The sequence below is a fragment of the Numida meleagris genome, chromosome 2 (genome assembly GCF_002078875.1).
Source record: "Numida meleagris isolate 19003 breed g44 Domestic line chromosome 2, NumMel1.0, whole genome shotgun sequence".
Lineage (NCBI taxonomy): Eukaryota > Metazoa > Chordata > Aves > Galliformes > Numididae > Numida > Numida meleagris.
This window is the reverse complement of record NC_034410.1, coordinates 143,528,530-143,552,029: the sequence shown is the minus strand read 5'-3', so window position 1 is coordinate 143,552,029 and position 23,500 is coordinate 143,528,530. Positions and strand designations below refer to the sequence as shown.

Below are 23,500 nucleotides of genomic sequence, written 5' to 3'. Positions count from 1 at the left end.
CTAAAAGTATTTTGAAACTTTTACAATATTCTTAAGAGCGATTGCCTATCAAGAGGCTTTTTACTCCAAAATTTGTCACACTTGCCTGTCTATCAGATGAATGAAGCAAATAAATATCTTGGTTGAGAGGACATTTAGTTTTCATGTTCTATGTTCAACTTCCATACAAAAATTCGGATAAATCTCTTGGGTTATAATTTCATACTGCTAAAGTACTCACATATAAAGATGTTACTACAGTATTTTTATTGTTTTTAATCTCTGGTAGGTTAACTTTGGATGAGGGCCAAGCCTCCACCCAGCTGCTTGCTCACTCTCCCTCAACAGGATGGGGGACAAAAATAAGATGAAAAAGCATATGGATTAAGATAAAGATTGAGAAATCAGTTAACAATTGCTGTCATGGGCAAAACGGAGTCAACCTCAGGAAAACTAATTTAATTTGTTAATTAAAATAGACTTGGTTGCTGAGAACAAAAAATTAAAACAGTTCCCAGGGCTCAGTTTCACCCCTGTCCCTCTTCCTGTGTGGTGCAGAGGATGGGATGAGTGTTGTGCTCAGCCCATCACAGCCCCTCTCGTCTGCTCCCTCATCCTCATGCTGCCCTGCTCCAGTGGGGCCCTGTCCTGGGCTGTAGCCCTTTGGGAACACTCTGCTTCTGCAAGGCTCCCCACGGCTGCAGCTCCTTCAAGAAATCTCAGTATCACTCGGGTTGGAATGGACATCTGGAGAGGTCCAACCTCCTGCTAAAGGTAGTTCCCTAGAGTAGGTTCCATAGGGAAGTCACCAGGTGGGTTTTGAATATCTCCAGGGAAGGAAACTCCACAACCTCTCTGGACTACTTGTTCCAGTGCTCAGTCATGCTCAAACAATTTTCTCTTTGTGTTCAAATGGAACTTCCAGTTTGTGCCCATTGCCCCTTGTCCTATTGCTGGACACCACTGAAAGGAGCCTGGCCCCATTCACTTGTCTCCCACCCATCTGATATTTATAAGTGTTGATAAGATCCCCTCTCAGTTTTCTCCAGGCTGAATAGTCTCAGGTCTCAGCCTTCCCTCATATGGGAGATGCTCCAGGCCTTTGTTGAACTAGTGAGCCCAGAACTGGACACAGTGCTCCAGATGTGGCCTCCGCAGGGCAGAGTAGAGGGGGATTATCTCCTCCCTCGACTTGATGGCCACGCTCTTTTTAATGCACCCCAGGATACCTCTGGCTTTCTTGTCCACAAGGGCACACTGCTGGCTCATGGCCGACCTGTTGTCCGTCAGGACCCCCAGGTCCTTCTTCTCACAGCTCCTCTCCAGCAAGTCAGTCCCTAGGCTGCACTGATGCATATGGTTTTTCCTCTCCAGGTGTAGGATTCTAAGTTTGCCCTTGTTGAATCTTATCAGGTTCCGCCCTGCCCAACTCTCCACTCTGTCCAGGTCTCACAGAATGGCAGCACAGCCTTCTGGTATGTCAGCCACTCCTCCCACCCATTGTCAGCAAAACTGCTGAGGGTGGACTCTATCCATTCATCTAGGTTGCTGATGAAGATGTTGAACAAGTCTGGACCCAGTACAGACTCCTGGGGATCACCACTAGCTACAGGCCTCCAACTCAGCTCTGCGCTGCTGGTCACTGATCTCTGAGCTCTGCCAGAGCTCAGTCCACCTCAGCTGTCCCCCTGCTGTGGTGTGGGCTCTCCCCAGGCTGCAGGGTAAAGATATGCTCTAGGTGGGCTCTGTGAGCCTGGAGCCCCTCCTGCCCTCCACCTCCTTAGTTCTGGAGTCCCTCTGCTGCTTCTCTCTTACCCTGGGCCTCCTCCTTGGCCTGTGCTCACTGTGCACTTGCAGTATAGTTTGCAGTTACTGTAATTATGATGTATTTATTTAAAAGCTTATGTACTTTGGTCATCTGGGCAAAGCCAGTGGCCATTGTGCAGTAGTGCACTGCAACAAGGCTGTGTATTTGAACTGAAGGGAAGCTGCCTAGTGGCAGCTCCTTCTTTGACTTCGGCCACTGGCTTGTAAATGCATATGTTGAACTGCCTTAGTAAACTCTACCTTGCTCAATTATGGGACTGTGCAGGATTCATGTGTGCAGTGCACTGGGAAAGTGGCTAATGAAGTTAAATTGACAATTTACTTAACATTTGAGAGGAGGTAGGAAATGCTGGGAAGAGATTTTGCTCTGTTATGACAGCAGTGACTGTGATGTTGGAAAAGCAAGCTGCTTTTTTGCAGTTACCATGGAAAAAGTGTTGGTCATGTGCTGTTACTATGGAGATGTTCAATGTGAATCTTTCTGATTTCTGGACCAAGTAGCAAGACAACTGTTCTTTTTATAGTGAAAGGCTACTCGAGCTGATTGTCAGCATGGATGTGGAAGATGTAGCATCTTTAAATCTCCAAACTTAATGAAAGAAAATAAAGTATATTTACAGCTTGACAACTCAAAAAATATAAATGTGAAGTAAATGAAAACTTCTGGTGAGCTTATTTATCTGTTACCTTCTTTCACCCATCATCACCAAGTTCAGCAGCTTACCAGTGCTTTTGATGGAATGCGTTTCCCTGTTTTCTGGTGACTGTTGAATGCATTGCAAAGGATCAAACCTAACAAACTTTGCTGCCTGCTCCCATGCCTGAAAAAGCAAAATAAATTTAAAAAGATTGCTAGAATGTTGTGTTTGTCCTTTGGCAGCAAAGTCACCTGGCATAATCAGGGTTGTGAAGGGGTGTGTGTCATTTGAAATATGACACAGGGCCCGGCTCCAGACCCTATTGTATGCAATATCATAGTGCCATGAGTTGAAACCAAAGTTGGAACGCTTCAGTGATAACCTGAGACCTTCCTCTTAGCCTGAAGCAGAATCCGTGTTCTCTTTGATATCCTACCTTCTTTTGCTCTGAGTTTAGAGATGAAAAAATTCTTCCCTTTCCCTTGAAACAATTTTGTTTAAACTTTGTCTTCGTTGTTTTGAAGAAAATGAAAATAAAATGGGGTTTTAAAAGACAAAATAATTAACAGAAACATTAGTTGTTTGTCCAGTTTGTTGTTTTAGGTATTGTGTTTTCTTTTCTCAAAGAAGATAAACTTTGGGCCTGGTATGAAAATGGAAGATATGACAATTGCCGTACAATATTTCATGTTTGGTCTCCTTCCTTTTGTGCAGTTCTATACGCAAATAATTTTAAACTTTTGTTCTAATTACAGAATTGATGAAATTAATTAATCAATTTGAAAATACTATTTTTCCTCAGGTAAATCTTTATTTTCCCTTAAAAAGAATGGATTTCAAAGCTCTCAATATATTTACCATCAGTGCTGTTGGAAATCTTGCTTGAGTGTTCTTGTGTATTACTGTCTCAAACCTTGGTCTAGTAAGTGAATTTGCTCTGAGCTCAGCTGGCTTTTAAGAGGTGCCGAGAGCTGGTCTGGAAGTGTTTTGGTATTTTACTATTTCTTATACAGATTAAAAATAAAATACCAATTATCCTGTGCAAAATTCTTTCTTGCTGTCATGTCCTGTCATGTTTAATGTAGCTATCAGAGCAAAGGTTTTCTTCACTGTTGCTGAATATTTTTAACAAAATACTATTTAGCTGATTTTGTTTTCTGTTTTCCAAAATAGTCATATAATTCTTTTCCATTTGTAGCTTTGCTAATCTTACTCGCTTCTGTTTGTTTGTCAGTTAGATGCTGTTGATTGATTTTTCTGGAGTGAACTCATGTGGAACAAATATTTCTTTTAATATGAGTTTATAGGGATTAACAGAAAAATTCTGTTCTTGAGAAGAACCATGCCTATGGGGCATACATTTCAAAGTAGTACAGCATGTTTTCCTTGTGCTCTTTTGGTTTGCCCACGTAGATATATGGTGAATATAGCTTTTGCTAGGATCTGTAAAGGTTATGGATCTTTTAAAGACGTCTTGAGTGCTTGGTTTGATTGAGCAGATGATGTTTATGCTGGTGGAAATATCTGAGAAACAAAAATCATTGTTTTCACTTAAAGGATTTTACTTCGGTCCAAGTTCATTGTCTATGAAATACTTGTAAGTTCTTTGACTATTAAGTAACTCAACTAAGTCAACGTCTTCAAATCTGATGTTATTCAGAATGTTCTATATTTAAGGCTGAATTAAGGTGTATTTCTAAACAATTCAGTTAATGAATTTGGAAGTAAAGAAGAATGGAAATGTCCTTTGTTTCCTTATTGGAATAACTGTGAAATAGGATTTTAATGGTGCAAAAAAAATTTTGTGCTTGATCTTGCTCTTCTGATTTGAGCCTTTGAGAAATGTATGTACAACAAATCCAGATTTGAGGTTATCCATGGATTTGGAATATGATATAGCAAGTATAATTAGATAGAGGCAGTTTCCAAAGACAAAGTCTGTTTGGTTTTTGTATATGTTTTTATGATAAAGGTAGTGAAGCACTGGCACAGGTTGCCCAGAGAGGTGATGAACATCCCATCCCTGGAGGCATTCAAGGTCAGGCTGAATGGGGCTCTGAGCGCCCTGATGGAGCTGTAGGGGTCCCTGTTCCCTGCAGGGGAGTTGGAGTAGATGACCTGTAAAGGTCCATTCCAACTCTAGGGATTCTATGATGATATAATAATTTGGTATTTCCATTTCCCTATGTGTAGTTAAATGTGTTCTTTGAGGTGGAAGATTATGTCTGTATTTAATTGGTATTTGTGGACTGCAGTTGCTATGCACAGCATAGAAGCAAAGTCCTACTCTTTGGACTTTGGGTGTAAATTTATGTAATAATAAATTGTAAGTGTAGTTATTAATGTATGTTAAAACTGCATTATTTTAATTTTTTTCATTGCTCTTTGTTTTTATTAAACAGCAGTTGTCTTGTATTTTAGTGGATTTGTGTTTAGCATGTGACTTCAGTAGGCTGACGAACCCAAATATGATAGTGTCTTTTTTTACCTTCAAGTTACGCAGTCTAATGAGCAGTAAAAAAATACCATTTCTGTTAAGCTTTTTGTTGACTATTAAAATGTAAAGCCTAGTTTCCATTCTTTGTTCTACGTAGGAGATATTTTATAAATTTAATGTCAGTATATAGCACAAAACATTATTTATTAATATGTAATATAAACTTGGAATCCTCAGACTTAATATTGGGAATTGTTAAAAGATCTTAAACATTTAATAGAGCCATTATGGTAGTGAAGCACAAAAATTATATCTTTGTCCTTTTTAATATTGCAAACATTAAAACTAAATATATATTACGAACTCTGACATTGCTGTTATGTTTTTTCAAACTCGATTTCCTTATTTTCCTGTGAGTTTCACAGAGTTTTAGTGTTGTCCTGTTTACTTTTTGGCTTCTAGAGAAAAATACCATGAAATAATATTTAGAATATATTTTTTTGCCATTTTGTATGAAAGATTTTTATTATTTTCTCTCCCTTTAATAAGGGAGATAAAGATTTATTGGAATAAAATTTAATACAAACCGAAAAAATATCATTCTTTTTCTAGATGGAATCAGTGTTAGTGGACTTCCACTTTCCAGTCCTTTTCGGCAAGTTGTCAAGCCAAGAGTAGAGGCGAAACCTATTAACCCGCAAGAAAGCAGCAAAGGTGGGGACTTCAGTCATGTGAAGGTAAGTGACATAAAAATAAGTAAGGTTCGTTTTTATCATTCTGCATTATGGTTTGTTCTTTGATTAAAAAAATAAAGGTTTTTTTGTTTTGCAAATATTTGTTTATGTCCTGTATTTGGACTTGTAGAACAAACAAAATTGGAGCAAGATCAAGTGAAGAGCAGAACTGGTTAAGAGCTGGTTACCGGTAGGGTATGCTCAGGGAACTGTCAGTTCTTCACCTCATATTGCTTTCTTATACTATATTTTCCTTAGAAAAATGATTCTTTGTGAATTCATTGCTTTCTTCTGTTGAAATGTACTGAAGGATTTGTACCTTCTAAACATTTTCGGTTCAAAGTCTTACTTTCACACTTCCAGTACTAAGCCAAGGATGGATTCAAGCAAGTAGTAAAAGAATAATTGAGAGGGCCAAATGAAAAGTAAATGCAGAAGGAGGAAAGAACATCTGCGTGGGTAGAACCTGCACTGTGCTTACTTTCAGAGTCTGCCCTGGAGTAAAATACTGGTTGTTTTTCTGTGGAAGATCTTAACCTTCTGAAGATGGAAACTCCTTCTTTTGAGCAGGGAAATAAGAGTTTCCTTCTGGCCAGATTTTCAAGAGATAACATTTAAGATTAAAATTAAGGAGATTTTAAGAAATGCGCTATTGGACTTGACTGGGCTCTTTTGTGCATGTTTTGTGTGCCATGTCATATTATATATTCTTCCTTCCCGATTCTATGTTCTGCATTAGTTCATTCCATCAGAATTTAGCTCTAGTACTTAACAATATTTGGCTTATCATGTCTTTGATGTGGAAGCAAACCTAGGCTTTGCTCTTTTTAATTGCTCACTTTAAATCTGAGTTTCCTTTCCTCCCAGTGAGGTTATTTAGAGTTCTATTTGATTGAGAAACAGATGATTCTGTTAATTTGTAAATATGCTTCTTCTCGGTCGTTAGTACTACTGACTTAATATTTTGTTTTTCGGTACAAAAAGGATGATGACCGTATATGACATGGTTAAAAAAGCCCTGTTAGTAAAGCCTTTCTTTGTTTTATCACATAGAAGGTACTTCCCAATTGCTCGTAAAGATAAATTAGCATGAATGAGAGAACAGTTTGGGGTTTAAGCTTGTGAAATGCTCGCCTTTAGTTTTCAAAATTAGAAGTTTGTGTAAGAATTTCTGTTCTACAGAGCACTTGCAATATAGGCCAGCAAGGGAAGTATTATTTTGTAAAGGGAATAAAAATCCAGAACTGCACAATTTCCACATACCAAATGAATGGAAAAAGCTTTTTGCTGCACTTCATGAATGTTGGTGAGTTGTCAAGGCAACCTATGTGCTGTTATTGCAAGGATGCTGGAGACCTGTAAAGCGAGAATGTGTTCTTGAAGCATTGTATGGCAAAGCAATCTGTTGGGAATGCACACGCTCATTTCTACTGTTAGGTTTATGGAATGAATTTTGACTTAATTAGTTTGCATTTTGTGATCAAAGGACCTTGCAGGTAACCAAAACTATGTTCAACAGAGAGCACGCATTCTGGTGACTTTAAGGGTTCCTTGCTCATTGAAGTTATCTGAGTATTGAGCCTGATTTATGACTGTTGGACAGCTCATGTTTCATGCTTGAATTGAATGATTTGCAGTGTTAACATCCCTTCTAGAACTGTTTTAACCACTAAGACTGCATTTTTTGTGAAGTATGTTTAGAAGAGAATCAACAGGAGAAATAAAACTCAGGGTGTTTAAGTAGGCCACGGAATAAAACTCTGGAGGAAGTTACAAAATTATACATCTCATTACTTGATTTATAGCATTCTGATAGCTTACTTGCAGGCGGATCTTCATGACAGGCAAGATGTGATTTATGTTTTTCCAAAATTTAAAAAATAGGATTGTTGTGGATGAAGAGAGAGAACGCCACAATAGAGTAGCACCATCTCTATGTCTATAGAGTGATTTACTGGTACGGTTAATTCCGTTTTAACCAATCTCTGTTTCTGTAACTTGCATTTATGTTTACCGTGTTGTTATAAATAATAATCTTACCTCAGTTTGTCCCTGTCAGGTCACTGTAAATCATCATTTGATGTACCTGGATTAAAAATGTCTGTGTAGTTCAGAACTATTTAGAATATCTCAGAAATTTTTTTAGTTTCAGCGGACTGCCCACATGATTATGTCTCTGTGTGTATGAACACAGCATGGCTGGTCCTGGCCAAATGACCAGAAGAAATTCTAACTGAATAGATTTGCGTTTATCTATTTGCATGACATTTGACTACTGGTCGTAGTGTGATATGGTCTTGTATCCAGCTGCCTACTATTTCTGTGTGTTACTGTCTGGTTACTTCTCTTTGCAACTTCTCTCTTATTTGGCAGAGTTGTTCAGGTGAATAAAAACAATATTAACCAGTGGCTTAAAATTACAGTCAGATGAATTCCAAATTAAAATACCAGGCAGTTATTGTAAATAATGGAGTGAATTTACCATTTAGAAATGCAGTCAGAATGTGTCTAGGCTGGGTTCTGAGGAATTTGCTGTGTTTTTGTTTTCATCTTGCTTGACTTCAGGCTGGATATCTTTCAGAATACATAAATACATGTTTGTTGCCAAATGTAAAGACTTTTGCTCAGGAGGTACATTGTTGTGGAAAACGTATCAAGCTGGGATACATAAAAGAGAGATGGCCCAAGATTCACTTTGAACCTGAATCTCAAAGTATTTCATATTTATGAATCTCTCTGAATACCCTTGAACCTCCTCAGAAGGTACTTCAGCTGCTCTTTGTTGCTGCAGAACAGTTCAGCACGTGACCTATTCCTTTTGTCCTGCACAGTGCCATTTGGGACAGTTACTGGATTTGGATAAGGTTTGTCTTGTAATAGCCAGTTAATGTGGTTTGACAAGGTAAGAAGCATCTAAGTTAAGAAACAAGATAGGTCTTAGAGAAACTGGATATGCTGTGAACATGGTCTGCTGTCATTAATTCATGATTTAGCAATAGATGTTTGCTGTGAATATTCAGGAGTAGTTGTCATTTTTCAGTTGTGTATGCTGCGTGCTAGCCAATCTTCATATGACAGGTAAATTTTTGCAAATGAAAATGGATATAAAATCAGTGTTTCTCATGTTGCTGCTTCTGAAATGTCCTTGTTGTTATAAGTCTTGATGCTTACATCTTCCCTCTCCGTTTGTCTTCCCTTTTCTTTTTGCTTCAATACTGAATATTGCCAGTATGCACTTGAACTTCTTAGCAGTCTTCATTTTCAATTTTGCTGCAGGCTGTCTTCTAATGTACAGTCACAAGCTTCTGGAAATGAATGTTATAACGATCTCATAAATTTAGTATAAAAATTCCTTTATGGTCTCATCATAAAGCTTGCTTACACCCTCAAGCTGAAAAGAATATCACAGTATAATATTATGTTCAGATGTACTCTCTTTTTACTGGTAACTGCTGAGTAATTTGGTAAGCATTGTCCTAAAATCCTTGGTCATTCTAGTGTGCATCTGTACTGCGGGATGAGTTAGCCTGTGCTTAGCTCTGCATAGCTGTGGTTATACTGCTGGGTGAAATAGTCTGTTTTAAGGAACTGCTGTGTTCCTTTACTATCAGTTAATGCTATGAAATGTTAAAATATTGTATGTAGAACTAATCTAATTTAATACACCATCTGTGGTGTCGCTTTTCAGATTTAGTCAGCATGTATTGAAATAGGATACTGGACTTGTTTGGATTTTTCCATGCAGTTCTCAGGTGATGCTCTTGAAACTATAAAAGTACGAAAGCGCGCTATTAATTGAGATACTATTTATGTTGCTGACACTTTAAGCTCAAAATGATTTTATATATGTACCTTGAATCTATTGTAAGTTTAATCCATAAATAGAACATGTAATTAATATATTTAGTAATAGTTCTTGACCGTGAAGTTAGTGAGGATGTTGAATCTGCAGAGCACTCTTGATATTTAGATTCCTTTTTTTTTAGTTACCTAAATGTGAACTTAGCAATGAGATGTTAGGCACAAAAGTGTAAGTTAGGTGTTCTACTTTAATGTTGTCCCACTTTGGAATTCAGTACTGTGCAAGATAAAGAGATAATGAAAGTAGATTTGTTCTGCAAAAATGACAGAAATCTGAATTCTTGATCACTCGTACATGGTTTGCAAAAGGTTATTAAGATCTCCATTTGGATGAAAATGTGCAGTTTTTGAATAGACTGGTTCTAATGGCTTTTAACTTTCCTTCCCTTCCGAATTTGGCAATATTCCTTTAAGTGCTTTAGGATTCTATAAACAGTTGAGTATTCAGCACCACTTCTGCTCATCAGCTATATTCTTCTGTGAATTGTTGCATCTAAGGATGCACACTCTTGGGCCCTAGAGAGAATTATACTTCAGAATACGAAGGAAGTATTTTACAAACAGTATTCTCTAGAGCCATGGGAGAAAAAATGCTGTTCCCCCTGGATTTGAGTAAATTCGATTCATTCATATCACCTGATATTTTACATTCAGTATTACCACTGCAGTAGCTGAAATTTCAATTCGGAATGTTTTAGAACTTTGAGTACTTCCTTTTCTTCCATCTTATTTGACATGAAAGAAGCATTTAAGTTTTGTGTTGTAATCTGTGTGATTCTGTGATATGAAAGTTTTGGATAGATTGACTGTGTGCCTGTCAAAAGCACCACTTTCTCCAGATTTTGATTAATTGTCACTCAGTAGCAAAGGGTGCTAGTCTACTTAAATCCAAACAAGTATCTCATCAAGGATAGTTGTGGCACATATAACCTACTACATAAACCACACTTTATCTGTCGTTCCCTCTTGTCTGAAGATCAACAGCAAAAAATTAAAGTTGACATCAAAACAATGAATAAAGTTTATGTGAACAGTAACAGACCCTACAGTCGCAAAAACTTTGCCCAAGGGGCGATGTGTGCCATAGTTTGCCTTGGTGCTCAACTGCAGTAAAATTAATGCTGCTATAGTTGTGTCTGTTAGCATCTCTTGAAATTAATGGTTTCTGGTAGTTCTGTCCTGGCTTGCCAGACTGTGCTTGAGTCATTAATTTATAGTCAGTGACCATCAACAGCAGACATCATTTGTGTATATCTGTTAATTTTTTCAAGATATTCTACTGCTGTTACACTGGAAATCTTTCAGACAAAAGTGTGAGGTAAAGCACTTCTCTCTTAGCAGCCCATGTATGTACGTATATATGTATTTGAATTTCATTCTTGAAAATTATTGCATGCATTGTTTTCCTCTCTTAATGAGAACAGATAAGGTAAGTCAGGCAGAATATTTAGACTAGAAAGCATGTAAAATTCAGGTGCCTTATTTACTAGCTTTTCAATCTGTACGTTAATACTACTCTTGGTATTAATCCTCTGCTGGTCAAGAGATGTAGCAGCAGTCCTCATGATTCCTTCTAACAAATGGATTAATTTTGAATGCCAAGACTTAAGAATGCGATTGATCAGACCTCTGAAGACTTGCTCTATTTACTACACAGCAATTAACTGTACTTTTATCAGTACTCAGCCTCCCTGCTTGCACTTATGACTTTGTTCTGAGTGTCCAATTTGAAGTGTATTTTCATCTCCAATGCAGGTGCATTTTGATTCATTGTGCATCCTCCTAAAATGAAGATATATTGGCCAGGTCTGAATGGGAATCTCTGTAGCATACTAGGTATGACATCATACTTTAGCTAATAAACTCTTCCTTTCACTAGTGCTTACTTTAATCACAGTGCTGTACCTCTGCTGTGATCTTCTCCAGTTCCTAACTGACCCATGTTCAGTCAGACCAGGTTCTAGTCAGAGTTTGTTTATAGAAAAGAGTATGTTTATAGAAAAAAAAAATAAATGGTAGGCAATATTTAAAAGATCTGTTTTCACCCAAGGGCAGAAAATCTTGTTCTGTAACACAAGAGTTCTTCCAGAATGACTTACCTGAGAATGTAGAAGAGACTTGTATTCTGTTCTAAGCGGAGATGTTTTCAAGCATTTGGAAATGCTGAATATTATATCAACTTTGTTGCCAAAAGTATTTCCACACCTTATCCTCACAAAAATTTATACGCTATTTTCCTGCATTAAATTTTAGGTATTGATAAGCACTTTGCTGTGCTCACTTGTCATTATAGTTTCTAGAATTTTAACAAAAGCAGAAGTGTGGAATTGACTGGGAGGAAGGCAGCTGCTATGGTGGGAAAATGTGGTGACAGAAGATGAGATGGAGGAAAAAAAAAAAAAAAAGAGCTTGGGAGACCAAAGGAGAGGGCAGCTCTGAGTGGCTGGAACTGTGAAGGTTCTCCAGTGCCTAAATAAATTGGCCTGATACCCAGTGAAGTTGTTGATATGCTTTTAAAAGTATAGTCAAGATTTTAATTCAACCTTGTTAAAGTGTGAAATTAAACTTGCTGTGTGCCGCATATTTAGTCTTATTACAGTTACTTGTAAGCTACTCCAAGAATATTGCTGTTCCTGCCATTTATGGTAAGGTAGTGCTATTCACAGGGCTTTATCAGAGGAGATTTGAGTAAATTCTTTGGATCATAGAAGAAAACATTATACAGTATGAAGGTAGTGTTTCAGTGTAATGTGTATCTTGCCTCAAACAGTTGGAGAAAGGCTATAAGTAAACGGCTCCTGATGAAATGCATCTTGGAGCCCTGAGGGAATTGGCTGATGTAGCAGCCAAGCTACTCTCAATGATATTTGAAAAGTCATGCTGGTCAGGTGAAGTCCTGGGTGACTGGAAAAAAGGCAATATAGCACCCATATTTAAGAAAGGTAGAAAGAACGAACAAGGAAACTACTGACCTGTCAGCCTCGCATCTGTGCTGGGGAAGGTCATGGAGCAGATCCTCCTGGAAGCTATGCTAAGGCATATGGAAAAGAGGGAGGTTTCATGGGCTAACCAGCATGGCTTCACTAAGGGCAGGTCCTGCCTGCCCAACCTTATTGCTTTTTGTGATGGCATAATTGCGTCAGTGGAAAAGGGAGGAGCCACTGGTGTCATCCATCTGGACTTCAGTAAGGCCTTTGACATGATCCCCCTTAACATCCTTCTCTCCAAATTAGAAAGATGTAGATTTGATGGATCGACTGTTGATGCATGAGGAACTGGTTGTGAGATTCTACCTAGAGAGTGATGGTCAATGGCTCGCTGTCCAGATAGAGGTCAGTGACAAGTGGTGTCCTTCAGGGGGTTCAGTACTGGCACCAGTGCTCTGTAATATCTTCATCAATGACATAGAGAGCAGGATTGAGTGCACGCTCAGTAAGGATGCAAATGACACCAAGCTGTGTGGTGTGATCAACGTGCCCAAGGGATGGGATACCACCCAGAGAGACCTAGGCAGGCTTGAGCAGTGGGCTGGGACCAGGAGAACCTGATGAGATTCAACAAATCCAAGTGTAAGTTCTTTCACCTGGATCATGGCAACTCCCACTATCAGTATAAGCTGGGGGATGTAAGATTGGAGCACAGCCCTGCCAAAAAGGACTTGGGGGTAATTGTCGATGGGAAGCTGGACATGAGCCAGGAATGTGCCTTCACAGCCCAGAAAGCCGACCATATCCTGAGCTGTATCAAAAGAAGCATGGCCAGCAGGGCAAGAGAGGTGATCCTGGTCCTCTACTCTGCAGTGGTGGGACTTCACCGGAGTTCTGCATCCACATGTGGTATCCTCTGTACTCAGGAGAGATGTGAGCCCATTGAAGCACATCCAGAGGGAGTGCTGCAGAAATGATCCAAAGGGATTCTTCCTTATGAGGACATCTGAGAGAGCTGGGGCTTTTCAGCTCCAGAAAGAGAACAATAGAAATTCTTCTCTTTTTCTTCCAGAAATAGAAGAGAAGGCTTGTGGGAGGCCTGAGAGCAGCCTTTCAGTATCTGAAGGGGGAGGGGAGTTTCATGAAAGAAGGGGATGGACTCTTTAGCAGGGTCTGTGGTGATAGGACAAGGGCAAGTGGTTTCAAGCTAAAAGAGGGGAGTTTGGATCTAAGGAAAAGTGTTTTTTACAGTAAAAGTGGTGAAGCACTGGCACAGGTTGCCCAGAGATGTGGTGGATGCCCCCATCCCTGAAAACGTTCAAAGTCCGGCTGGATGGGGCTCCGAGCAGCCTGCTCTAGCTGTAGGTGTCCCTGTTCACTGCAAGGGAGTTGGACTAGGTGATCTTTGAGTCCCTCTCAACTCAGAAGATTCTATGATTCTGTGAAGTAAAAAGTAATTTTATGGAATTGGGTTATTCTTTTATGTAAAGCAAAATTCTGAATATAAGGAATATACAGAATGATGCTTTTTATTTCATTTTGAAACTGCTTCTACTTCATCTGTTTCAAAATCCTATCACTACTTAGTATGACACAAACGTGTCTTGCATATCTCTGTATTCTGTTTTGTAGCTTTGTGTTCAGCTGTCGGTTGTTCCATGTAGGTTCAGTAAAATTCATGGCAGCTTTTTCATTTTTAGCTAGTTATTCAAATCTTAATCTTTTTAAATGTACTATAATACAGTCAGTATTCTAAGGACTTACTTGAACAGTTTTTGTTCTTCTGTAATTGAACTTATGCAGTTCTGTAGGTGCCTTAACAGCACTAAGGGCCTTCTCTCTATAATTTGCTAGCTTGCTGTACACCTACAGTTTAATTCACTTCCAGCATTTCTGTTCTTACCACCTTGTAGCTCTAGCTTATAACCCCGTGGTCAAATCTCTTCACCCTTTTGCTGTTACGTTATAACTTTTACCACCTAGTAAATAACATAGTAGTTAAATCACTTACATACCAAATAAATACTATCCTTATCTTGTTTACTTCTTTCAATCTGTCTTCTTCATTTGTCTTTAAAATGAAGCAGACTTGCTTGTAACAATGCTGCTACCTAGAGAAAATAATTGTTCTAAGTGATTTAGTCAGAAATGTCAGTTTATGTGTAGCATCATAAACATGTGTTGTATTTTCTATCACTTAGATCCTAATAATGATGTTATATTACTGTTATAAATCTTCCCTTGGAACAACAACAAACAGTGTACCTAAAAGACATTCTAATATGTTAGACTTAGCCAAATGAGCTTGTTTAGCATAAACATGATGTGTTCTTTGGAAAATTAGTTTGTGAGAGAGAAAGCATGCTTTCCAAATTACGGCAACTGGAACAATTGCTCTGTAAATGTAATGCATTCAACCAGGTTAAGTGCTGGTTTCTGCACTTGGGTCATAACAACCTGATGCAGCAGTAGAGGCTGGAAAAAGTGTTACAGGAAGGTTGCCCAGCAGGAAAGGATCAAGAATCATAGCATCACCTGGCAGCTCGGGGCCGTGCCCACTGCCCTGGGCAGCCTGTTCCATGCCCACTGCCCTCTGGTGCAGAACCTTTCCCTAACCCCCAGCCGCCCCTCCCCTTTTTCTTGGGTAACAAGTGAAATTCAAGGAAATGGTCTCAGTTGCACCGGGGAAGGTTCAGTTTGTACGCTTGGTAGAATTTCTTCATGGAGTGGTTAGACATTGGAAAAGACTGCCCAGGGACGTGGTGGAGTCTGCTTCCCTGGAGGTATTCAGGAGATGTGTGAATGTGCTGCTCGTGGGTTTGCTTTAGCGATAGGACTTGGTTGGTCAGGTCTGCTTGATGATCTTGAAGTTCCTTTTCCAACCAGATGATTCTGTAACACTCTTAGTACTGTGCCGTATTCACATTCTCATCATCTAGCTTTACGTGGAAAAGTGCTGGTTTAGACTTTCACTAATCAGTAGTGGTGGCAAGCAGCATCTGCATCCTAACTATTAGTTTTTGTAGCTGCTGCTATTGCCTTTTAGTCCCTTTGTCGTCTGTAGCTTATTGCCGTAGATGCCTAGCCTATTTCAATGTAGGGATGAAAAAGTGGAAAATAATGGATAATTTTAGGTTCTTTTTTTCTCTCTTAGGGTGTTCTGTTATGATCACTAAAACTCATTTCTTATGAAATGGTCAAGTTCAAAATGTAATTATCCAGAAATTTGCTGCTGAAGTTTGTTTAAACCTTGTTAGGTTGTTGTTCAAATATTGCTCATCTTGCCGCTGATAATCTTTTTTGTGAAATGTTTGATCTTCTTGAGATTCCATAAATGTTATCAATTTAATCTTTGGTATTCAAGCCACAGTGATGCAGTACATTGACAAATAATGAAGAATAGCTTTTCTGAAGGCTGAGTTAAAGACCATGCAGGTCTTTTTTTAGCAGCATATCTTGTTCATTTTTAAAAAATAGATCAGTTCTTTTTCTCTCTATTTATGAATAAATAAATGTGCAGGCAATTTCAATTCCTTAAGTTTTGAAATAACATTCTTCTTGAAATTGTCTTAACTTCTCCATCACATGTACTGATCACATTTATCCATGGAAGTCTGTTCAGTTTCTTGAACAGCTAATCAAAGGAGTTGAAGTTGCGCCTTAAGGGAAAAGTAGAAACTTTTCTTTCCTATTTTAGTTTATTATTGTTGTTGTTTTTTGTTTGCTGATGGTGACTGTCTTAATAGCCATCTCACCCAGGAGTATGAGGAAGGGAATGAAATTTAGTAATTTATCATTGTAGCGACTTAAAAAGAGTAGGTCAAGTGTTGTAGTTTTCTGCAGAAGAAATTGGAAACACAATGTGATAGCTGTAATTGATGCTAAGCCATTTGTTAAAGGGCACATCTGAATCTCCTTTACCAACTTCATTTCACCTAGGGAAATGACTGGATAATCATCACAGCAAGATCTACATTTACTGTTTATGGGGCAAAAAAAAAGACTTAAATGTCATACTTCGCAACTTTTCAGAAAGATGGTTTGGATTAATGTTCTTTAGAGAACTCCAGTTTGTTTTATTTGTTTATTTAAGGCTTTTCACTGCTACCAGTGAGAACAGTCATAAAACCAATAAATCCCAAGTTTTAATGCAGTTATATCTTAGTGTGTTACATAAAATAGATCAGAATTATAACTTGTATTGTTAGCCATTTTATGAAATAGATTGCTATACATTGTCGTTAAACTGCTGTTCTTGCTGTATGTTGGGATAACTGATGATGTAAGGAAGGAGAAAGAGTGAATAAAAAAATACATATAAGAAGAGGTGAAAACGCAGGAATTTGTGATGCCAGTTTTTTTTTCTAGGATCTAGCTGTGTTACTTTTTTTTTTTCTTTTCACCACTATTGGCTTGGAACTAATTTTCTGTAAGTATGTGTCAACCAATCATCTTACAAATTTCTAATTCTACTCACGTTAAATTAAATAAAAATCTCGTTCTCTGGTGGTAGAACATAGTAGAGAAGAATTGGATGACTACTGCTGTGGAAAAATTACTGCTTTGCACTGGTGCATGTTGCTTATGCCTAGAATATTTTTATGCCAGTTGACTTAGTAGTCGAGTAGTAGCTTAATGATGTATTTGTATATGTTACTGTTAACTGACTTGGATGGGCATTGATTATCTGTAGCCCTTAAGTGCAGCGAATATGATATATCATTCTCTGCAATTATGTTTGTAAAAGTGCAGAAATATTATGACTAGCTCATTTCAAATTGGGACTCTTAATATTGTATATAATAAACCTGTATGCTAAAACCTTCTGATGTAGCTGAAATAGGACTCAGCGACAGGAAAATGGAAATGACAAGAAGTAGTTAAAATGCAGGCTTTTTAATAAAGTGATTCTCAAGAGGGAGGAGGCCTCTAAATTACTTTATGGCGGTAGCTATTTTATGTAAATGTTGTTGTTTACATTCAGTTATGTTATATCTTTGTATAAAATGACTAGCAAACTAAGTAGCACATATCAAGTACTTTACAAGTAACTTACCAACAACTCTAGTGATTTTTTGTTAGTCACTTATGCAAATGCAAGTATTAGACAATTTTATTACTATTGCTGCTTTTTAATATAGAGGCTGACAGTCTAAAACAAGAAGTAAATGATTTGCCCAAGATTGCACAAGGTCTTGCAGCTAGGACTATTTCCATTGTAATCATGAAAGGTTCCTCACCGTGGCTTGGGTGAGAAACAGCTGATGTAAGCCTGTTTAAGAGCCAAAAAGAAAATCTAAAATTCCACATTCTTCACTGGTGAAGAAATTTAACATAGTATTTTCTCTGCTGGGCATCTTTTTTTTTCCTCCAAAAGCTGTTTCTACATTTTGTCCCTGCTCAATTCTTATTTTCTATGAGTAATTATCCATATCTGTTGATTTTTGCTCCTTTCTGCTAATTTCTGTTGCGTTCTAGTGTATTCTTCTGCCCCTTGTTTGGTTGGATGCTGTGTGCAGTGCTATGATCAAATCAAACTTTCTTCCTCCGTTATTTGACATGTGGCAGCCACCAGTGGACTATATAGTTATCCCCTGTTCCAATCGGGAAAAGGATGCAGTGCTGTAACCAAATTAAAACATAAAAAGGTGGATTGTTATCTAGGTGCTCTAATCCAATCTCGTAGCCTTGGTTGGAAACTTACTACTGATGATCCATCTAGTATGATTCTGGTAAATTTGTCTCCAAGATGCCAACATAAAGCCATGAATTTTAAGCTGAAACATGCTTTTTTGGAAGCCATCCAGTTTTGGTAAAATATTTCAGTGTCAGAATACTTTATGGATACTTAGAGCAGTTGTTTCAGTAATAATATAACCATGTCATTCATTTTACCACCAGTTTTGATTTGTCCACATTCAGTTTCCAGCACTGCATTTGGGACAAAGTAAAGGGCTTCGTGTCCTTGGCATCTTTTCTCTACTTACTATCAGTGAGCTTATTTGAGACCAGTTATTTTTTAGAGTTCTCTTTTCAACTTTTTCGTACAACACAGATGTCATATTCAGGAAGAGGTAGAACTTCACCTTTCCAGTGCAATTATACAACTTAGCCCTTTTTGGAAAATTATCACTATTTTTGCTATTTGGACTGCATCTCTGTAAAGTGATGAAAACAGTTTTATAAATTGTAATGTGTATTTTTTTAATGTTGCGGTTTTGAAACTAACCTTTTGAGTTCCTCTTGTGTTGGCGCTGTCACGCAATTATATGGCATAATTTCATTCTGATGATTTTTCTCTACAGAAGGAATAAAATGGTTTGATTATTGCAACTGTTCTTTGTTTTTAATATTCAGGTGTGAGCTGTTATCTCTCAGTGTACAGGGAATGTAATTGGAACTGTTAGCTGATAGATTTTTTTAAATGAAATAATAAATACATGCTTGTATTTTCACGTTCTGTGCCACTTAATTCAGCGAGCATTGCTCAAAGTGTTTGTGAAGCTAGAGAAAGAAAAGAACTGTCCCCAAATCTGAGCAGTCAGAGCCCCACATTTAAGTGAATAATAAATTTGACTGTGATTTCTATGGAGGAAAACAAGAAAAAGCAACCAATGGTCCCCAAACCAAAAAAACCTAACCCTCAGATGTTGGTGTAGTGGCAGCTCTGCTTACCTTATCTTATCTCTTTTGGGAAATCACTGGCTTTGAAAAGCCCCTGCTGTGAAAGCTTCCTCCAGCGGCTATGTGAGTCACAGTTAACTGAAGAAGCCGTATAACCGGTGGGGCTGTTTCTCACAGTTACCTGGAAGCATTTTTTCAGTGTATATTTTTCAAGGCATTTGAATTTAAAAGCATGACAATGAGAATATGAACATGCTGTCTTTATATACTACGTCTAGCCCAGGGGACCTTTTTTCTCTGAGAACTAAGAGATGGTGACATAACTGTGTGCAAAACAAGACAAAACATCTGCCTGCACTGTGTAGTGCCAGGCTGAGTCCTCCTGGGTCACATGTATGTCACACTTGGCTCTCCTGGCATGGCAGTGGCTGTGTGTGCTGAGTCTCCCATGGAACTGCAAGGAATAAGATTGCACGAATGAATTTCTAGGAGGTACTGACTGAAAGAGGAGAGATCCAGACATCAGGTTAATAGTTTCACCTTGTGAGAAAAACACCTTTTGCATTCTGGACAAAATGTACAGATTCTTCTCTCACCTCTGTTCTTGTGATATCCAGTTCAGTCCAGTGAAAATGTACAGGAATCGATATCAGAAGGACAACCTGATAGCAGTTACCTGAAATAATTGTCCATCAGAACAGGGAAGATCACTCTTAATTGCTGCTGTCCAGTGATGGTAGATGGAGCCCTTATCAATTCCTGTAGATGGAGGATGCTTCTCCTGCTCAAGTAACGCATGGAAGAGCCTTGTCAGTGATACAGGAACATCTTCCTCCACTTCTGTATCTACTTTTATCCATTCCTTTTATTTCAGACATGCATGCTACTGCCTTGCACTTTCTCTTGGCATTTTCCTTCTCCATAGCATTACGGTGCATCAAGCCATTTCTGGAATTGCATGTGCTGGGTAGGTTATTATTTTTATAATTAAACTGTTACTAGCTTCTTTGGCCTTACAGTATTTTCTGCTCATTGAAGTTCTTTGCCATGAACAAAATCCTGGCTTTCCTTTTCAGGAATCTTGCCATCTGCTGGGTTCCTTGTACTAGCCTAATGTGTGAAAGTTAGATTCAACTCGTTCTCATTTCCTTGTTCAGTTTTATAGGCTTGCCATCTTATTCAGAAAGAAAAAAAAAACTGTATGAACATGAGAATTTTTAAGGATATTTGAGACAATATCAAATGACAATAGATACCAGTCTACAATTGAGATTGTAGTGCATTTTAATTATACATCTTAATTTTTGGTTTCCTTTCTAGGTTCAACTAAATCTCCCCATTTCCTTCCCTCCCCTCACTCCCCTCCAGAAAAAAAGAAGTTTACAGTGTGTACATTCCTGGACTACAACGTATGAAGCTATTCCATTTGGAGTTCAAAATTCAGTTTTTCTCGTGTATTTGAATATATTCAATTATATCTGACAGTCACCCAATTAGTGGATGTGCATAAATTTAATGCTAGGTGAACCAACTTCTTTAAAGCCTTGAGTTGGACAAGTGTTGCTTTTAATACTGAGTATTTTTCTCCTAGTTGGTGGAACACTGGTATAAAATATTGGATTGGGTGATTGTAATGCATTCCCAAGCATAACTACAGGCTGGCTGACTGGAGAATGGCTTGAGAGCAGTACTGAGAAGAGGGATTTTGGGGTGTCAGTTGGTAAAAGACTCAACATGAGAAGGCAATGTGCGCTTGCAGCCCAGATGCCCAGCCATATCCTAGGTTGCATCAAGAGAAGTGTGACCAGCAGGTTGAGGGAGGTGATTCTGCCCCTCTACTCTGCTCTCGTGAGACCCCACCTGGAGTACTGCGTCCAGTTCTAGGGCCTCCAACACAGGGAGGATATGGAGCTGTTGGAGTGGGTTCAGAGGAGGGCCATGAAGATGATCTGAGGGCTGGAGCACCTCCCCTGCAGGTACAGATGGAAAGAATTGGGGCTCTTCAGCATGGAAAAGAGAAGGCTCTGGGGGGACCTTATAGTGGCCTTCTAGTACCTACAGGGAAGCAAGGGAGGGACTTTCTATAATGGCAGGTAGCAGCAGGGGAAATGGCTTTAAACTGGAAGAGGGTAGATCTAGGCTAGATATTAGGAAAAATTCTTTACTGTGAGGATGGTGAGACACTGGAACAGGTTGCTTAGTGAGGCTGTAGATGCTCCCACCCTGGAGGTGTTCAAGGCCAGGCTGGATGGGGCTTTGGACAACCTGGTCTAGAGGGAGATGTCCCTGCTATAGCAGGGGGGTTGGAACTGGATGATCGTAAAAGTTCCTTCTGACCCAAACCATTCTGTGATTCTTACCAGGCTCGTGTCCTTGCAAAAAGGACAAAAAGGAGCAAAAAATAAAAGCTTACTGGAACTTTCTCAGTGAGTAAGGATTTTACTATATTCAGATGAGATAAAAAGCCTTTCTGCATATCTCAGAAAGAAAGAAGGGTTCTGGAGAGACCTCACTGCAGACTGCTAGTATCTAAAGTGAGCTTATAAACAGAAGGAAGACCAACTTTTGACATGGGCGGACAGCGATAGGACAAGGGGTATGATTTTAAACTAAAAGAGGAGAGATTTAGTTTAGATTTCGAGAGGCAATGTTTTACTCAGAGGGCGGTGAGGCACCGGCACAGGCTGCCCAGAGAAGCTGTGGATGCGCCATCCCTGGAGATGTTCAAGGCCAGGCTGGATGGGGCCCTGGGCAACCCTGTCCATGGTATAAGGTTGGAACACGGTGATCTTTATGGTCTCTTCCAACCCAAGCCATTCTGTGAAAGAAAATTGCTGAGTTACTGTTCAGTGTGCTTTCTGTACAGATAATATGAAATGTATAAAAGTGAAATGTACTTCTGGAAGCAGAAACCTTCATTAGGAGAACAATGGAAGATCCTGTTTGCAAACTTGTTCAACTAGTTCTCTGAGACAAATGAGTTTTTTTGAAGAGTTTGAAAGTGAAAACTCCTTGTTACAGACTGTGGAACTGTTAGTAGTTTGTGCTCAAATGGTTCAAGTCTGCAGTGCAGTGAAACACCTCATTAAAATTTTGTCAGGCACGCTAAAGTGTTAGTCTTGGCTAACCTAAACAAATGTGATAGAATGGCATAAGAATATTGTGCAACACTACATCTCAGCACAATTTCACAGTTTCTCTAACCTCTTTTCTTCTTTTCTTCCCTCCTTTTTCTTCTGCTGTATTCCCACTTAAAAGGAACAAGTATTTTGAACATTTAAATCCTGCTTTTTTTTTTTAACTCATAGAACTGTAGAAACCTTAAAGTTGGAAGGGACCTTTGAAGGAGATCTAGTCCAACTCCCCTGCAATGAACAGGGATGTTCACAGCTAGATCAGGTTGCCCAGGGCCTGGTCCAGCCCTGCCTTGCAAGTCTCCATGGATGAGGCTTCAACCACATCTCTGGGCAACCTGTTCCAGTGCTTCACCACCCTCACTGTAAAAAGACTTTTTCCTTATATCCAACCTCAATTTACCTTCTTTAAGCTTGAAGCCATTTCCCCTTGTTCTGTCATCACAGACCGTGCTATAAAAAGTGCATCCCCTTCTTTCTTGTAGACCCTCTTTAGATATTGAAAGGCTGCTGTCAGGTCACTTCAGAGCCTTATCTTCTCCAGGCTGAACAGCCCCAGCTCCCAGCCTGTCCTCAGAGGAGCAGTGTTCCATTCCATTCTTTTGTGGCCCTGCTCCAACAGGTCCATGTCTCTCCTGTTCTGAGGACTCCACTTCTGGATGCAGTACTCCAGGTGAGGCCTGACCGGTGCAGAGTATAAGGGCAGGATCACCTCCCTCAACCTGCTGGCCATGCTTCTTCTGATGCTGCCCAGGATGTACTTGACTTTCTGGGCTATGAGGGCACATTGCTGACTCATGTCCAGCTTCCCATCCACCAGTACCCCCAGGTCTCTTTTGGCAGGGCTGTGCTCAGTCCTTTTGTCCCCCAGCTTGTACTGATAGTGAGGATTGCCTTGACCCAGGTGCTAGACCTTGCATTTGTCTTTGTTGAACCTCATGAGGTTCTCCTGGGCTCACTGCTCAAGTCTGTTTGTGTTGCTCTGGATGGCATCCGTACCTCTGATGTGTTGACTGCACCCCACAGCTTGGTGTCTGCAAACTTGCTGAGGGTGCACTCAACTCCACTGTCAGTGTCACTGATGAAGATATTCAAGAGTATCTGTCCCAGCACCGACCCCTGGGGGACATCACTCATCACTGATCTCCATCTCAGTAGTGAGTCTCTGAGCACCTCTCTCTGGACTTGATCCTGCAGCCAGTTCTTTGTCCATTGAACAGTCCACCCATTGAATCCCTACCTTTCCCATTTGGAGGGAAGGGTGTTGTGGGGTACCGTGTCAGAGGCCTTACTAAAGTCCAGATGGATGACATCAGTGGCTCTTCCCTTGTCCATGGAT

The 23,500-nt window shown here is 39.3% G+C and overlaps 1 protein-coding gene across 3 annotated transcripts in view; it reads left to right on the top strand.

Moving 5' to 3' along the window:
• The window catches only part of TRAPPC9 (trafficking protein particle complex 9), a 472,762-nt gene that overhangs the window by 82,159 nt on the left and 367,103 nt on the right, over positions 1-23,500 (top strand). For all 3 annotated transcript variants that reach the window (XM_021387135.1, XM_021387133.1, XM_021387134.1), the window contains one exon: positions 5,494-5,618. In XM_021387135.1, coding sequence (XP_021242810.1) covers positions 5,494-5,618 — 125 coding nt within the window. The remainder of the gene's footprint in view (positions 1-5,493; positions 5,619-23,500) is intronic.